This window comes from Juglans regia, chromosome 11 (assembly GCF_001411555.2).
Source record: "Juglans regia cultivar Chandler chromosome 11, Walnut 2.0, whole genome shotgun sequence".
NCBI classification, from domain to species: Eukaryota; Viridiplantae; Streptophyta; class Magnoliopsida; order Fagales; family Juglandaceae; genus Juglans; species Juglans regia.
In genome coordinates this window covers 3,727,613-3,746,166 of record NC_049911.1, presented here as the reverse complement: position 1 = coordinate 3,746,166, position 18,554 = coordinate 3,727,613, and the positions used below count along the sequence as shown (strand labels likewise).

Sequence of the window (18,554 nt, the reverse complement as noted above, 5' to 3'; positions counted from 1 at the left end):
GGATTTGTGACTCGCTTAAACTCACTATCGAGTAGTCTCAAACAAACTCTCTGACTTGCATCTGCTCGAGCTCACTATCGAGCAGTCTTGAGTGAACTCTCTGACTTGCCTCCGCTCTAGCGGCTAATGACTCCACTCGAGTGATGTGGACCAGACTCCACAGTACTCAACAATATAGATCGTCGATCGATGTCCCTTGATCTCGATCTTATACAAGGTATATATATATATATATATATATATATATATATATGCATGGTTAATAATTCCCATTGAAGTTGATCATGAGCAGCTAGCGTAGTTTCTAGAGTAGCTAGCTTTACATGCATGCACATACCAAACAATAATTATAAGCAATTAGTAAATTAGCGTCCATAAAAAAAATAAAAAATAAAAAATAAAAAATAGTAAAGAGTTAATATATATGAGGTTACTACGTACTACATACATAGCTGCTATAATAAGCTATTTTCATATTCAATAGTTGTATCTGACTCAAACAAAGATATATTTTTAATTTCTTGCCAGCAGATGGAGCCAACGGTCCCGTAGCTCAGTTGGTTAGAGCGTTGGTCTTATGAGCCGAAGGTCGCGGGTTCGAGCCCCGCCGGGACCAGCACCATATTCTTTTTTTTTTTTTTTTTTCTAAATTTCCAATTCAGTGATCATTCAATTCATACAGCCTAGATCAAATGCATAATTGTTTCTCTCTTTTTTGTTTCGACTTGAAAATGAATTCTTGAAACGTGCATAATTTATATCTAAAACCCAGCATTAAACTTGATTGTGGTGAGAAAACGATCTTGAGCAAAAATCATGATAGATCAGTCATGTCACTTTCATGTATTTCAGGGCCATGCATTCTGCATTTTACATACTTCTTCGAAATACAAGTTTGTGGATAGCTGTCATATTGATAAACTTGAAGAGGTAGGTTAGCATGAACATTCAACATGATCTCCACCGTCAGTTTCTAAATGGGGTGTTACTATATATATGTATATAATATATATGGCTTTTGCAGGAAAAAATGCCGAGTTGCAGAGGGAAAAATGAGCTTTTTTTAATTCTTTTGTTGTCATTTTAATGGGAGTAAAGAGGAGCAGCAACAACAATTAGTATACAGCTCAACAAAGCAATTAAAAAGTTGCAATGGGTGCTCAAAAATTCAGTACAGGCTGGGAAAATAGTTGAGTGGGAGCCTCATTTAAACTCTACGTGTACGGGACTGGAAGGAGTCTGCTCCCTCACTCCAGCTAGCTGTGGAGGCCGAACTTCCTCTTCGGCATTCGGCACGTTTACATGATCCTTGCAACCCGCAGAGGTAACGGGCAGGAGATCAACAGGATGTATGTTTACTGTTTAAGAGACGGGAAATGATATTTACAGTCATAAAATACACAAGAGTCGTGCACTCTTCTTGAAAAAATAAATAAATAAATATGAGATTCACATTTAATAGTAAACTTCACTCTTTATCGAAATAAATAAATAGCGTTTATATAACTCATTATTGTATCTAACATTACTTTTAAAAAAACATCAAGCGAGCATATAGAGGCCAGCTAGTACATTCACCTTCCCGCCCCTTTAATATAGTATTTATTTGTTGTATAATTTTTCTGATAAAAAAACACTATACAGCGTCATTTGTTAATTTTTAACAAAAAAGAAGATAAGCACTTGTTAAAGAGTAGTTTCTTTTTTTTCTTTTCTTTTTTTGAATTGTATAGAGAATTAAAGTCCGTTTTATTTTTAGCTAAATAAAAAAAAATAGCAAATGAAAAATGGTTGTTGAGATTCAAAATTGTTACATGTTTAAACGACAAAGTTTACAAGGGAATGTAGTATGAACGCGTGATTCGAATAAAATTCATTCTTAAAAAATTATACATTAAGAGGTCATTGCTACATTGTATGGAACGGTATGCTTCTAACAATGAGTTCAAGCTGCCAGAAAATTCAACAACCCGATCAAGCACATTCCAAGCACTGAACCTGCATTCTCATACATTAACTAGCGCCACAGATTCTAAAAATCCCAGAAGTAGAAAGGACAATTTCGGTTCGTTCAAGGCCACAAAGGGAAACTAGAACCATTTTAGAACATGTTGGAAACGAAAGGGCCTGATCTTACACAAAGTTGTCCTGCTTCATCTACTGCTGGTGCTGATGATACTGTATAGCTTACCAAAGAGAGAGATCCTCTCTTCAATCCCCCACCAGGATTTCTTTTAAAAAGACTGTCCAACAGAGCACATACATTCACCTTAATTTTGGCCTCTTGGGAAGACTGCCACCACGATTCCTATTGTCAGGAGCCCGAGCCTTTCCAAAAGCCTTCATCTTCCTTCTTGTTCTCTCCTCCTCACTGTCCGAATCATCCCCTTTCTCCCTGTCTGCATAACTTGCTTCCCTTTCCAACTCTTCCCAAGTCTTACCTTTCTCCTCCTCTGACTCTTCTTCAGAGTCTTCTTCTTCATCATCTTCAGATTCGACCAATGACTCACTGTTATCATCCTCATCATCAGATACTGAGTCAGACTGTACATCAGAAGGTTCATATCCTTGGTCTGACTCTGAGTTCTCAGAATCTGAATCACTGATATCCATATTTAAAAATTCCCATCCACCATCCTCAATGAATTTTTCCGGATCATCCGTGATAGTTTTCAAAATAGGACGCCAGTTGAGATTCAATCTGCTTTCATAATATTTCAGGTCAGTCGTGTCTAGCCACTCCTTGATACCATCTAGCGAACTCGAAGGGATAGAATCGATACGAAAAACATCCCGCTTAAAGTCCTTGAACACTATAGTCATATCAAAATTCTTCTGCCCAAGACCGACCCTCTCCAGGTTAACAATCTCAATCTCATTAAGAGTTATTACCACAAATGGATTCTCAATCAGCTCAACAAGGCAGCTCGAAGTAGGGACAATGAAAGTAGAGGCCTTGTGAGGTACTCCATGGAAGCCAAGCTCTCTCAAGGGCTGATCAAACTCAAGGTCAAGTGCTTTGAATTGTGGTTGACCCCACAAATCATGTACTCGGTTCACAAAATTCTGGAAGTCCATGTTGATTTTATTTTTTCGATCCCTCTCACGCTGCTCCTCCTCGATCTCATCTGGGTCATAGGCAGATCGCCTACTACCACCAAGCGTCTGGACTACATCCATCACCTCAACGTAAAATTGCACATCCTTCGTCTTCTTGTTTCCCACCATAATGTGATTGTGCAGATGAAAGTGTAGCACAGTTATCATCTCTTTCTCTGCCGGCTGGAAAAATGCATGTTTGATGTTTCTGTACATAACGTCCACACGTTCATCAGGCCTTGAAGTAGAATACCGGAATCCATTCGTGTGGGCTTCTAGTGAGCCAGTCAACTTTCTTCCACGACCGCCAAATGGAGGACGAATCCACAGATCAGACAATCTCATCGGCTTGAATTTAGCTCCTGCAACTTGCAGCTTTTCTTGTGTCACTAAGGTGGCCCTTTCAGCTCTTTCAGACTCCCTGGAGGCAACCTGTCTGCGAAGGGTTTTGATCAACTGTACTGCTTCACTGATATGTCTTGGGTCCTTGGAGCGGAATGAAACTTCCTTCAGATAGACTGACCCTTGAAACTTCACAGAGTTTGCGTCATGTGGACTGAAAGGGGTGCCAGGTACATTGAAGATTATCCGGATATAGCAGTTTCTGTTACTATCCTGCTGGCTCGACACACTCTTCAATGTGGCAACATGGAAAGGAACCATGCTTCCATAAATAGGCAATAAGATGGCTTCATTCTTCTGATCAATTTGAATCATCAAATCTCTCGGCGGGGGCAGATCATTGACATTCTTATAAGCAATCAAATCACCTATAGTCTTCCCAGCACCACGATTATCAGTCGCAGCAGAACCTCCACCAGCAAGTCTCCTGGCAGTTTCTTCGTTTTTCTGGCGGGCAAGCTCTGCCTGGTGCTGCCTTCGAAGCTCTTCCTTTGACATCTCCTGGTTGTCTGACCTAAGTGTGGCCTTAGATAAGGTAGTCCCACCACCTTTAGCCTCAGCTTTAATTTTGGGCCCCTCATCTTCTTCCTCATCATCCTCATTAAACGAGTAAGCAACATCCTTCACAGCTTTAGAGCTTGATACAGTAACTACCTCTGGGACCTCTTCACCAACAATAACTGTATCAGCTAGCAACACCGAGAATTTCTGTGTCTTTGTGTTGTTGGTCTCCGCCTGCAAGTTATGGAATCCAAGTGACACATTGAAAACCATGCCAGGTTTTAGAACCCGATCATTCTTTGCATTAAGACTAAGTCCCGACTCACGAAACTCAAGGCCAATTCCAGTTCCTGCAGTTTTTGTCAAGTTTGCAGCCAATTCCGGAGCATCCTTCTCAACTACTGAGAGTGCAGCTAGATATGGAGCACTGGCCTTGTTCCCAGATCTCAAAGCACTGATTGCTGCTTCTTGTGCCTTAAGAAGAACCTCATAAGCCTTGCTCTGTGATGTATTGGCATCGATCAGAAAAGTTCTAGCAACATTTGAGCAGTAGCTGTTGTATCGAGATCCAATTGCACATATAATCACACTTGTTGAATCATAGTAGAGGTTCTCATCGTTGCTTGAAGCACTTGGTTTCAGATCAAAATCACCTCCGCTCTGAAAAATTGGAGGATAACAAATATCCACATTCTCTGCCTTCAGCTTTACTTTAATTCTTGCTGGTTCCAATATGGCCTTCTCTGTGTCATCCATTAATGAAGAATGAGAAACCTTTTTTTCCTCATCAATAATCTTTTCAAGCTTTGGCACTACAAAACTCCTCATCACTGATGATGTCAAGAATGAAGCTTTCTTTATATTTGTAAGCTCAATGTTGTCTTTGACAGCAAACAAAAATGAGAAACCATTTGTTATATCGCTTAGCTCAAAATTAGCATTCTTCAACTTTTCAGCCCAAGTCTCCAAAAGCTTTCCTTCGGGAATCTCTCTTGCTATGTGTCCAATGACAGGAGCATCATGCTGGTTGGAGTTCGACTGAGCATTGACAGCTTGAAATATACTATCCATTAGTCCAGCTCCATCATCATTCTTGGGCTTAACATGCACCACAACATCAGCACCAACAGCCTCTTTGGCAGACATTTTCACAACATCAAGGAGAGATGCCTTTTTCTGGCTACACAAGAAATGGATCTGTTTCTTCATGAAAACCATAATTGTTTCTGGGAACTCATAACCAAACAACCAGATGTTCAAAGCCGAGGATTTCAGGTAACGTAGATCCTCAGAAGTCGGAGGCGTTGCTATGGTTAGAGCATCTGAAGAACCCCATAAATCACTATTATGTTCATTCCAATGTGCATACAACATTTTTATCCGCTTACTGAAATTTTCCAAATTGATGGCATACGGATTGGTGGCACCCGATGACATGCCAGTTGCAATTTTGGCATTTCCATTCCGGTGTTGGGCCATTGAGAAAATCTTAGATATAGATCTCTAATTCTTACACGACAGCCCGTAGGTCATTCTGATCAACATAACTGTTAGAAATAATATATAATAACTTTCATAAGTAGAAATAATTAATAATTATCATTTTCTTCGTTCTCTCCATATATTGCAATGTTAACCTGTGAACTTATTAGCTTCATGCCATATATCTTATTAAAGAAACCAAGTGGCACATAACAAGATCAGCAAGAGTTAATATTTAAGTAACTGTTCTTGAGTAACTAGGCCTTAAATTATAGGACCTATGCGGAAATTATAGTTAAGGAGCAGACATAAATTATATCACATTTACTCCTTTATACAAGAGAAATTAAGAACATAAACCCATACTTCGGATATCATGTCTCCGTCTTATTCTAATTCCCAAAGGATAAGCAACTCACACACATATAATTAATTAATCATCTTTTTCTAAAAGTTACTTTAGATAAAAACAAGGGACAACACACATACCCCCACAGACTACCGCCTAATTTGCAACCATCCCTCAAGCTATCAATTATGGCAGTCACCTCCCTCTCCACAAACTACCAAAAAAATCTACTCCCGACATAAAAAAAATTATATTCATACCCTTGATATATATATAAAAAAAATCAAATTAAATTGAGGAATTAAATATTATAAAAAACTATTTATTTAAAAATTATTTTGTTGAAATTAATCGGGGTATTTTGACTTTTTTATTATAGTTTTTGGTAGTTAGGGGGGATTTCCAAAATTGATAACTTGGGGTGATTAGTTTGAGGGAGCTTTGTGTGTTGTCCAAAAAACAAAAAAACTTGACCAAGAACACACACACACACATAATGTATAAGTACCAAATGAGAAAAGATATGTGCTCAAGACTTTTCTTAGATTTATCGACATGCAGAGAATATAAACACGCAAGAAAGGAATTGGAATTTTCTATATGCCCGCAACGGAACACAAGTGCCATCACACTTTCAAGGGCCACCCGGTTCTCTCAAAAGGCAACAACTTTAAACATTCAGTGCAGAATAATCACATAAAATTGAATCAGAGAATCTAAATATTTGAATGTAATTTATTCATAAATATACATAAAAAAAAATCAGAGCAAAAAAAAAAATCAAGGGTTTTCATTTAATCAGAGGATTATCACAAAAAATGTTCAAAAAAAAAAAAAAATGCAAACATGTTCATTTAAAAAAATTCTCCCAACCAAAGAAAAAAATTCTTAATCAGAGCTCATCGGTTGGACCACTAGATTTCCAAACACTATCACTCAAATTTCAAATAGTTAGGATTTTAAGCTCATGGGTTTTTTTTTAATGCTTGCAATCAATTTAGGGTTGGCAATGGAGGCTTACCTGCAGTGTGCAAGGTTTCCAAGTTCAGACTTCCGATGGTCCGATGGAGGCTTCAAACATCCCAAAAGAAAACACAAATTCTCCTTCAGGCTGCTTCCAAACGAGACAAGAAAGAGAATGTGAGGAATCCGGAAAAAATGAGGGTTTGCTGCCGGAATATTGAGAGTGCGATAAATCGACAAAGATACAGAACGAGAAAAACAGAGAAATTAAATTACCGGAACGTACACGCAGACAATAGAGCTCTGAGAGAGGAGCGGCGGATTGAGAAGAAGAAACCGAACGAGGGATTGGGGAAAGGAAATGAATCGATACAAGGAGAAATCCCGATTAAGCCATACACACAAATTATTACTACTCCCTGTCAAGAATAGTACTGCTCTCCTCCTATCATATCCTACAGTATTTATACAATTATTTTTTTCTGAAAAAAATAATTATATTCTAGTTCTCCCATACACTCCTTGAATTTATTATATATTTAATTATCTTATAATTTTAAAATTCATTATTTAAAAAAATAAGAGTTAATTATGTTAAAAACTTTATTCATCATTCATATACATCAACATCATTTTTTTTTATCTAATCAAATATATACTATATAAATAATGAGGAGGAGAATTTAATTAATTTAAAAAAATAAAACTAAAAAACATAAAAATAAAAATTATTATTTGCAATATGTGGAGATGATGAGAGCCAAAGCTCCCGTTATATACCTCATTGTAAAATGCTATCACATTCTTCTTTGTAATAATCTAAGAATCGCGCTAGCGTGTTGCTCAGCTTTAAGCCTTTAATCACTCGACGAGCCCACTAATACAAAGTTGTTTGATTTTATTTTTAACTTCTTTTATTTTTTACATATTTTTAAAAAATAAAAAATATATCAATACACTAAAATTCACGTTAAGTAAAAAAAAATTAAATACATAAAAGATCAAAATGAAGGGACAAACTTGGACGGTATACTAGAATTTTCCATAATCTAATGATTAGTTTTTCATCAAATCATACATTAATTAAACAAAGCAAAACCTTTTTATTCAACTAAATAGATTGTTTTTTCTTTTTTTTTTCAAACCGTAGTCTTTTTTTTTTTTTCCTCAAGCAAACCGTAGTGTTTTAAGTTGGGAGGATTATTTTTTGAGCTAATCTTAAAAATTAAACATAGATGGGACTCTACTTAAAATAATATTAGATACAATCGTAGAATGCTCAAAATATCGAGCAATCTTTTTGACAAGAAATAAAGTCTATTATTAAAAATTAATTTTTTTAAATAAGTCTCGAATTTATCTATTTATTTTCAAAAAGATTACACAAAACTTACGCATTCCACGATCGTAAATATCATTTCTATATGAATCCTCCCAAGCCTCGCCAGGTGAGATTTGTCATGAAGTTGTAGTATTATAGTCTTTCAACCCACATATTTGATGTCCTTGTCAAAGTCAATCCTATTACTATTAGGACAAAGACATAATCACAAGCAACATAGGAAAACAATTAGCAGGTCAATTAATTTAGGCACACGAGGTTAATTTTGACAACCTTCATATTATATATATCATGGTACGATCTCTCGTTCGTTCTTGTCTGACAAATAAACAAACGATAAGCCTAGTACTGAAATCTTTTTTCTAAACTTATATAATTTTGCTCATGAAACTCATCCTTCCAGACAATGTGAGAGATTTATAAATTATGAATACGGGATATCCCAATCTCTCAATTAACTCACGTCCTTGACGCTCCCTTCAACTTCATGCGTCGCATTGAAGAGCTTTGAAGTCATATAATGTTACTAATCTTATTTTGTGGTTATTACAATATATCTACGAAAGCACCAATTCATATTTGAGTTATATTTCAAAATAATTAATTAAAGATATTGTTAATATCGTATTTCGTACGTCTTTAGGCTAGATTCTAGCAACTCAGATCTTAGAACTGGACTTGTAAAAACGAAATAGAAAGCAGCTAGAAGAGAGTGGCATTGGGGCCAAGAGTCTCCGATGCCAAAATTAGTAAAGTGTTTTGGAAGTTTGTAAATAATGAGAGAGTCTAGAGACTAGAGAAATGAGAGCTTTTTTGTACCTAAAAATTGTTATTTATACCGGGAGTCTAGGGGTAGATCGTGCCTCCCCCCGTGGGACCTACTTCCTCACTACTGTTCCCTTTGTCAGGATCCTTTAATGCGGCATGCCTCTGCGACGGCATTATTAATGTGGCATGTTGCTCAGGTACGTAGTGGTGTCATTAATGCAGCGTGGCATCCTGATTGCTTATTCTGCTGGTGTCTTCGGTGGTCCATCGGTATTCCCATATCAGAAAATCAAAAGTTCTCCATCTTTCATGTTCTGCTCTGTACAAATCCCCATGAGTGGGGTTCGACCAATCAGTGTCAGGTTTATCCGTCCATAAACCAACATTGTTTACTTTTCCTTGCAGGCAACTTGCTTCGTGGGCAAGTTTGGGTCTTGGGGCCAGACATTGGGGCGAAATCTATTACTCTCGGCCGAGTGCCTAGTGGGCTTATGAGTGAGGGGAAAATTCCCTTACAGTTAGATTAATTGAAGCTCTTCTAACTTTCTAAGCTTGGTTTCACATGATAAACATGAACTTGTGTGAAACTTAATTAACATGTATATGAGTAGTACTCCTTCGTAATTCAAAGTATTATGTCGTTACAGGGATTGGAAACAGATTAATTTATGAATGGAATCACGTACGATTGTTTATCATAAGAGATGAGTCATGAATGAGTTCAGATATATCATTACAAGAAAAACAATTATGGGAAGAGTACTATTAAGGCATATATAATCTAGACATAAATTAAAGATGTGCGCCGCGCGCCACAGATCACGCTGCTTCTGTAATCACACTTACGTAATTAAAGACATGCAAAACATGAGTACGTATGCGTACGTGCTAGCTTGTGCATGCATATATGTTGCTTTGAAAGCTCGCAAATTAAGGAGTACCATATATAAAGATCACCATTCGGCCATGCATGCATATATATATATATATGCTGCATATAAATACAACGGATTCAGCCATGCCAAATATATATATATATATATATATATATATATATATGCAGTACTACGTAGCTTAGCTTGTAAGATAAAATATTCATTTGATCATGACATATATAGATAGAAAATACGTGCAGTACTTTGTGAGACTGAAATGAGTTATATATACGTCAGGTACTGTCAATATTATCAAAGCAAGCTGGCCGTGAACTTGAAAAATTATTGTTGATCATGTAATTTCTCCTATTTTTTAGTTAGATTGCATTGCCAGTTGACATCTTTGAAAAGATAATAAAAAAAAAAAAAAAAAAAACATAAATGTTCTTATCAGTCCTGCTATCGATAATGATTATCAGTACGAGTAGCAGTCTTACATGATATTATATAGAAATCAGATAGCAATCATTCAATTTCTTCCAATAGACGATTTTTCCGAAGCAAATCCTCTTTCTTGTTCTGTTTATGGTAGGTGTTTGGACCTTGGAGAGAGAAGCCTATGGCTTTTGCAGGAAATCTGCTAAACTACGCTGAAAGGTGCCTCTATTTCTTTGAATGGGGAGCATTAAAGAAGAGCAGCAAAATTTGGCTAGCAGTATAACAAACTAAAAAGTTGTATTTGCTGCTCAAATTGTGCTCTGCTACCTGAGAAAATAGTTTTACTGGGAGCAAAATTTAAACTCTCGATCGGGATTAAAGCTAAGAGTCTGTTCCATCACTACATGAGCAAGAGTCGACCAAAGAACGAAAAACACACGAGAAAGAATCATGTACCTAATTAGCATCAAGTTCTCGGCCACAATGCTTGCTACAATTGATACCCATAAACAAAGTGCGGAGTAATGACTAATGATAGACACAAACTCTTTGCACAACCAGTCCTGTAATTGAAACAAGTATATTTTAAAATGGAGACATTTTAGTAAAATAATGATATTTTTATCATCCCAGGAAATCATGATTTCCTGTTAAGGCCCATGTGGAAGGATGCCAAATAAACAGTACGACGTCGTTGGTGTGCATTGCTACGTTGTATGAAACGGTATGGTCATAGGAATAAGTTGAGAAGGGAGCTTCTATCTGCCAGAAATTTCAGTAACCCAATCCAGCATATTCCACGCAACTGAACCAGCATTCAAATAATTTATGGAGCCACAAATTCTATTAGTCTCAGAAGTAGAAAGGACAATATGGATTCGTAAAGGGCACAAAGGAAAACTAGAGACTCCTTAAAACAAGTTGGAAACAAAAGTGACTCCTACAGAGTTGTCCTACTTCATCTACTAATGATGCTGATGCAATTGTATAGCTTACAAATGAGAGATATCCTCTCTCCATTCCACCTGGGTTACATTAAAAAAGGCTCCCATCATAGCCCTTGCATTCACCTTAATTTTGCTCTCTTGGGAAGGCTGCCACCATGATTCCTCTTCTCGGGAGCCCGAGCCTTTCCAAAAGCTTTCATCTTCCTTCTTGACCTCTCCTCCTCACTGTCCGAGTCATCCCCTTTTTCCCTGTCTGCATAGGTTGCTTCCCTCTCCAACTCCTCCCATGTCTTTCCTTTCTCCTCCTCGGAGTCTTCTTCAGAGATTTCTTCCTCATCATCCTCGGATTCAACCAATGACTCGATGCTATCATCCTCCTCATCCGATACCGAGTCAGACTGTACATCCGAAGGTTCATATCCTTGGTCTGACTCCGAATTCTCAGAATCTGAATCACTGATATCCATATTTAAAAATTCCCATCCACCATCCTCGATGAATTTTTCCGGATCATCAGTGATAGTTTTCAATATAGGACGCCAGTTGAGATTCAATCTGCTTTCATAATATTTCAGGTCAGTCGTGTCTAGCCACTCCTTGATGCCATCTAGCGAGCTCGAAGGGATAGAATCGATACGAAAAACATCCCGCTTAAAGTCTTTGAACACAATAGTCATATCAAAATTCTTCTGCCCAAGACCAACCCTCTCCAGGTTAACAATCTCAATCTCATTAAGAGTTATTACCACAAATGGATTCTCAATCAGCTCAACAAGGCAGCTCGAAGTAGGGACAATGTAAGTAGAGGCCTTGTGAGGTACTCCATGGAAGCCAAGCTCTCTCAAGGGCTGATCAAACTCAAGGTCAAGTGCTTTGAATTGTGGTTGACCCCACAAATCATGTACTCGGTTCACAAAATTCTGGAAGTCCATGTTGATTTTATTTTTTCGATCCCTCTCACGCTGCTCCTCCTCGATCTCATCTGGGTCATAGGCAGATCGCCTACTACCACCAAGCGTCTGGACTACATCCATCACCTCAACGTAAAATTGCACATCCTTCGTCTTCTTGTTTCCCACCATAATGTGATTGTGCAGATGAAAGTGTAGCACAGTTATCATCTCTTTCTCTGCCGGCTGGAAAAATGCATGTTTGATGTTTCTGTACATAACGTCCACACGTTCATCAGGCCTTGAAGTAGAATACCGGAATCCATTCGTGTGGGCTTCTAGTGAGCCAGTCAGCTTTCTTCCACGACCACCAAATGGAGGACGGATCCACAGATCAGACAATCTTATTGGCTTGAATTTAGCTCCTGCAACCTGCAGCTTTTCTTGTGTCACTAAGGTGGCCCTTTCAGCTCTTTCAGACTCCCTGGAGGCAACCTGTCTGCGAAGGGTTTTGATCAGCTGTACTGCTTCACTGATATGCCTTGGGTCCTTGGAGCGGAATGAAACTTCCTTCAGATAGATTGACCCTTGAAACTTCACAGAGTTTGCGTCATGTGGACTAAAAGGGGTGCCAGGTACATTGAAGATTATACGGATGTAGCAATTTCTGTTACTATCCTGCTGGCTGGACACACTCTTCAAGGTCGCTACATGAAAAGGAACCATGCTTCCGTAAATTGGCAATAAGATGGCTTCATTCTTCTGATCAATTTGAATCATCAAATCTCTCGAAGGGGGCAAATCATTGACATTCTTATAAGCTATCAAATCACCTATTGTCCTCCCAGCTCCACGATTATCGGATGCCACAGAACCTCCGCCAGCAAGCCTCCTGGCAGTTTCTTCATTTTTTTGGAGGGCAAGTTCCGCCTGGTGCTGCCTCCGAAGCTCCTCCTTTGACATCTCCTGGTTGTCTGACCTAAGTGTCGCTTTTGCCAGTGTTGCCGTACTACCTTTAGCCTCTGTTTTGATTTTTGGCCCCTCATCTTCTTCCTCATCATCCTCATTGAAAGAATACGCTACATCCTTCACAGCTTTGGAACTTGATATAGTAACAATCTCAGGGACCTCTTCACCAACAATAACTGTATCAGCTAGCAACACCGAGAATTTCTGTGTTTTTGGGTTCTTGGTCTCAGCCTGCAAGTTATGGAATCCAAGTGACACGTTAAAAACCATGCCTGGTTTTAGTATTCGATCATTCTTAGCATTAAGACTAAGACCCGACTCACGAAACTCGAGGCCAATTCCAGTCCCTGCAGTTTTAGTCATGCTCGCAGCCAATTCGGGAGCATCCTTCTCAACGACTGAGAGAGCAGCAAGATATGCAGCACTGGCCTTGCTTCCAGATTTCAAAGCACTAATTGCTGCTTCTTGTGCCTTGAGAAGAACCTCATAAGCCTTGCTCTGTGAGCCATTGGCATCAATCAGAAAAGTTCTAGCAATGTTTGAGCAATAGCTGTTATATCGAGATCCAACTGCACATATAATCACACTATTCGAATCATAGTAAAGGTTCTCATCATTGCTTGAAGCACTCGGTTTCAGATCGAAATCTCCTCCGCTCTGAAAAATTGGAGGGTAACAAATATCAACATTCTCTGCCTTCAACTTGACCTTAATTCTTGCTGGTTCCAATATGGCCTTCTCTGTGTCATCCATTAATGAAGAATGTGAAACCTTCTTTTCCTCATCAATAATCTTTTCAAGCTTTGGAACTACAAAACTCCTCATCACTGATGAAGTCAAGAATGCAGCTTTCTTTACATTTGTTAGCTCAACATTGTCTTTGACAGCAAACAAATTTGAGAACCCATTAGTTATATCACTTAGCTCTAAATTTGCATTCTTCAACTTTTCAGCCCATGTTTCCAAAAGCTTTCCTTCAGGAGCCTCTCTTGCAATGTGTCCAATGACAGGAGCATCATGACCGTTGGAGTTCGACTGAGCATTGACAGCTTGAAATATTCTATCCATTAGTCCAGCTCCATCATCATTTTTGGGCTTAACATGTACCACTACCTCAGCGCCAACAGCCTCTTTGGCAGACATTTTCACAACATCAAGAAGAGACGCCTTTTTCTGGCTACACAAGAAATGAATCTGCTTTTTCATGAAGACCATGATTGTTTCTGGGAACTCATAACCAAACAACCATATGTTCAGAGCCGAGGATTTCAGGTACCGTAGATCTTCAGAAGTCGGAGGCGTTGCTACAGCCAGAGCATCTGAAGCACCCCATAAATCACTATTATGTTCATTCCAATGGGAATACAACATTTTTAACCGCTTACTGAAGTTTTCCAGATTGATGGAGTATGGATTTGTGGCTCCCGATGCCTTGCCAATGGGAATTTTGGCATTGCCATTCCGATGTTCAGCCATTGAGAACTTTTTAGATATGGACCTTGAGTTCTTGATGAGAAAGCCAGTATAGCATTCTGATCAGCATAAACTGTAAGAAATAATAAATAATTATCAGTTGTCTTCATTTTTTACAAGTAAGAAGATGTTTATTACTAATTGCAGGAGCCGCAACCCAAGTACACAGGTTTTATCCGTTTTATCCTTTCACAGCATATATTGTGGATTTTTCTTAATAAGTAAAAGTAAAATTTTATTAATAGAAAAAGGCATAGCCCAAGTACACAGGAAGATACCCAAAATATGACCACTAAGCACTAATGATGGATACAAGGAAATTATGAAAGCTGTCCCCATTACAAATAATGACCCAAGCCCAGGCATATATTGCAGATTAACCTGAAAACTTGTCTAATTAGCTTCATGCCATATATCACACCATCGCATCAAGTAAACCAAATGGTGGGTGGATAGATGAGCAAGAATTAATATTAAATTATTAACTTACTACCGTTGCAAGCACTTTAAGCGATAAACATATGATAGGATCTAAATCTATAACTTTGACGGTTTAGATCAAGATGAAAGACTCTTTGTACACCCTACACGTATTTATGGAGGGCACCCATCTAAAACGATTTCTCAATGTTTACTGCCTCATTTAGGACAGAAGTGATAATATTTGATAGATGGCTATATATGGGCCACGAGGTGGGTGGTTCTCAGTCTCAAGCTCTTACTTCCACAGTCTTGGCTGTCACTCTAAAGTCCGAGCTACCATCCCAATTTCATAAAAGAAAGAAACAAAGGGCTATCCAAAAAAATCAGCAACTCAGCAATTTAGGGTTTCGTAAAAAAAAAGGGGGTCTTTATTTAATCAGAGCATAATCACGAAAAAAATTGTTCGAAAGACGACACAAACATTTTTATTTCATCACGAAACCAAAGCACAAAATATTTTTCATCAGAGCATATCGTTGTGGCCAGTACAGTTTCAAACACTATAATTAAAAAACAAATATGCTTGTAAATCTAGGGTTTCGGAATGGAGAGTAATTTACAGAGTGCTAAGCAGAGAAAACGAGAGAAATCATATTACCTGGCGTCGACGACAGCGACGGCACAGCGTCGAGACGCAGAGAGAAGGGACTGAGTGCAGAGACGGGTTGAGAGACGGAAAAGAGAGAGAGAGGAGGAAATAGGGGAACCATTCGACCAAACGGGTGGTTTAAAAACCTAACTAAATTAAACTAAACGATGCCGTTTGTTTAGTTATTTATATTCAAAGTTTACTTTAAAAAAAATGTTAATTGCAAAAAAATAAATTTAATTAATATTAAATATAATTCTTTTAATTTTTGGAGCAGCTAATAGTGAAAATGGATTATAAGAGGGTCTAATGTTTTGTGGTAATGACCCCAATACCGTATATGGTCTTGGAGTTGCGGAGGGACAAGGTGAAGGATAAGGAGGAGATGGTGGCCTCGCATATGAGGATTTGGACTTTACTATGAATTTTAAGGAAGACATGATTTTCCCTGTAAGAATTCTCGGGATAGAAAATCAGGAAGAGAATTAGATTCTCCTTTAATATGTTCAATATCAAAATAAAAAATACTTAATATAGCTTGCCATCTGGTAAATATTTGCTTAGCAGCCAGGTTTTTAACATCTTTAATCAAAACTTCTTTGGCTGATTTACAATCTATTCTAAGTAAAAAATTTTGATTCAGCAAATCATCTTGAAATTTAGAAATACATAATACAATAGCTAAAATTTCATTTTTAATAGTACTATAATTCTTTTGGGCAGGATTCAACATCCTGAATGGAATCGAACAATTTGTTCCAAATCAGTTGATAATTTTTGTTTCATAATTCCTCCATATCCAAAATCAGAGGCATCTGTTTCAATAATTTTAAAGGTATGCAGAGATGGAATTCCTAAACATGGTAATTTCTTAACATGGGCCTTAATTTGTTTTATAATATTAGTATGTTCATCTGTCCAAGCAATTTGAATTTGTCAAAATCCACTTTTCATATCAAATTTTGAAAATATTGTAGCATTATAAAGTCGAGATAATAAATCTTTTTTATTGGGAATTGGATATCTAATCCATTGTAATACTTTATTTAGAGGTTTATAATTGATGACTAGGCGAGGAACTCCTCTTTCTAATTCTGTCTGTTTCTTAGCATAAAAAGCAGCACAACTCCATGGTGATTTACTTTTTCTTATTAATCCTTTTGATCTTAAATCCTTTATTTCTTTTTTACAGTATTCTAATAATTCATTATTCATTTGTATAGGTCTAGTCTTGGTTGGAATATTTTTCTCAGAAAAATCTTTTTCATAAGGTAATTCAACTATATGTTGTTTTCTATTCCAGAAAGCATTAGGCAGGTTAGAGCATACTTCATTTTCAATTATAGTTTTAAAATTTTCAATTTTTTTGGTTAATAACAGGTCTTTTAATTGTTCTTGGATTCTTTTGTATTTTAATTCTTGTTTTAAAAAACTTATATGGTTTTCTTTTGTTTTAATTTAATTTCTTGTTAAAAAATTAATTTATTCGGTTAATGAGATTTCTTTTAAATAATTAATTTATTTTGATACTGGAGGAAATAAGAATTTAAATTGGATTTCCTGTCCAAGTATTTTAATAGAAATTCCTTCTCTGTTACAGAGAAAGGATAAAGTAAAGCAAGAAAAGGATTTACAGTTCTTATCTTTTATTTCGTCTGGAAATTTATCGGCAAATTCTATAGCTCAGCTAATTAGTGTAATAGTTCCTTGATAAATCTCATGTACAAGGAATTTGATTTTATCTTGAAATAATTTTATTTTAGGTGATGAAACTACTAATCCATTTTGTTTGATGATTTGAACAAAAGTATTTAAATGTTTCCAATGTTGTTCAATAGATGAAAAAAATATTAATATATCATCTATATAAACTATTGAAAATTGAGTAAAATGGGTAAATATTTCATTCATAATATTTTGGAATTCACTAGTGGTATTTTTTAATCCAAATGGCATAACGTTCCATTCAAAATGTCCAAAATGGACTGTAAATGCTGTTTTATATCGATCTTTTTCAGCAATTTGAATTTGCCAAAATCTACTTTTCATATCAAATTTTGAAAATACTGTAGCATTATAAAGTTGAGATAGTAAATCTTTTTTATTGGGAATTTGATATCTAATCCATTGTAATACTTTATTTAGAGGTTTATAATTGATGAGTAGGCGAAGAACTCCTATTTCTAATTCTGCCTGTTTCTTAACATAAATAATTTTATTTATATAAATTTTGAATTTATTTATTTTTTAAAAATATTTATAATTTATATTTCTTATAACTGTAAATATCATTTTTTTTTTGAATTTACTTAATTGATAGAGGACACAGTTTTCAATTTTTGTAACATTAATATCTATAACTTTAAAAAAAAAAAACTGAACTAAATACTTCCATCAATATTTTGTTAAAAAACTAATGAGAAGATTGACGTGTGGCATCTGAATGTGTCATATTATGCCATATGTCATACTAATTAGCCGCCCACGTGCCATCAATATGAAATTTCAAGCAATAAAAAAATTGACACGTGAGTCCGTGACATGCTTGTAATATGTGACAATCAACGGAAGAGTGACGAACGAAAATACAGACTATGGAATTTTTTCTTTCTAGGTATCAATATTGTTATCTAATAAAATATAATAAAAATTAAAATTTGAATAAAATATTATTAAAATATTATTATTTTAATATATAAAAATTTAAATTATTTATTATATTTTATATAAAAATTTAAAAGAATTATAATAATATTTTTATTATTCAAACGGAACGTTAGTACTGATTTGCAGTTACCTAGAAAAGCAAGGGCACCGTCTTGAATAAAACTATTTGAGTTGGGCTTAAAAATTAATTAAATTTGAATATTTCTTGCCTTCTCAATCTCTCTCTGGCTGCTTACATATTCGACATCCATCATCCATGTCATGTACTGTGGAAGATACGAATGATTTGGTTTTTAGAGTTTTTATAAGAACTCTGA

At 36.4% G+C, this 18,554-nt stretch overlaps 2 protein-coding genes and 1 non-coding gene across 7 annotated transcripts; 1 reads left to right on the top strand and 2 right to left on the bottom strand.

Moving 5' to 3' along the window:
• Positions 1–542: 542 nt before the first annotated feature.
• TRNAI-UAU lies at positions 543–616 on the top strand. Its single transcript has one exon. It is a non-coding gene; the product is annotated as a tRNA-Ile (tRNA).
• A 1,229-nt stretch (positions 617–1,845) lies between these two features.
• LOC108987855 (FACT complex subunit SPT16-like) lies at positions 1,846–7,232 on the bottom strand. Of its 5 annotated transcripts, none has more exons than XM_035695591.1 (3): positions 7,073–7,232; positions 6,855–6,947; positions 1,846–5,536 (listed from the first exon to the last, which is right to left on the bottom strand). In XM_035695591.1, the coding sequence occupies exon 3, from the start codon at positions 5,479–5,481 to the stop codon at positions 2,266–2,268; it is 3,216 nt and encodes a 1,071-aa protein (XP_035551484.1). In that variant the 5' UTR covers positions 5,482–5,536; positions 6,855–6,947; positions 7,073–7,232; the 3' UTR covers positions 1,846–2,265. The 5 variants fall into 5 exon arrangements, with proteins under 5 accessions (XP_035551484.1, XP_018816428.1, XP_018816427.1 ...); XM_018960883.2 differs by having other exon boundaries at positions 1,846–5,549; positions 6,855–6,944; XM_018960882.2 differs by having other exon boundaries at positions 6,855–6,944.
• A 3,765-nt stretch (positions 7,233–10,997) lies between these two features.
• LOC108987854 (FACT complex subunit SPT16-like) lies at positions 10,998–15,683 on the bottom strand. The gene is made up of 2 exons (XM_018960881.2): positions 15,580–15,683; positions 10,998–14,571 (listed from the first exon to the last, which is right to left on the bottom strand). The coding sequence occupies exon 2, from the start codon at positions 14,499–14,501 to the stop codon at positions 11,286–11,288; it is 3,216 nt and encodes a 1,071-aa protein (XP_018816426.1). The 5' UTR covers positions 14,502–14,571; positions 15,580–15,683; the 3' UTR covers positions 10,998–11,285.
• Positions 15,684–18,554: the final 2,871 nt, after the last annotated feature.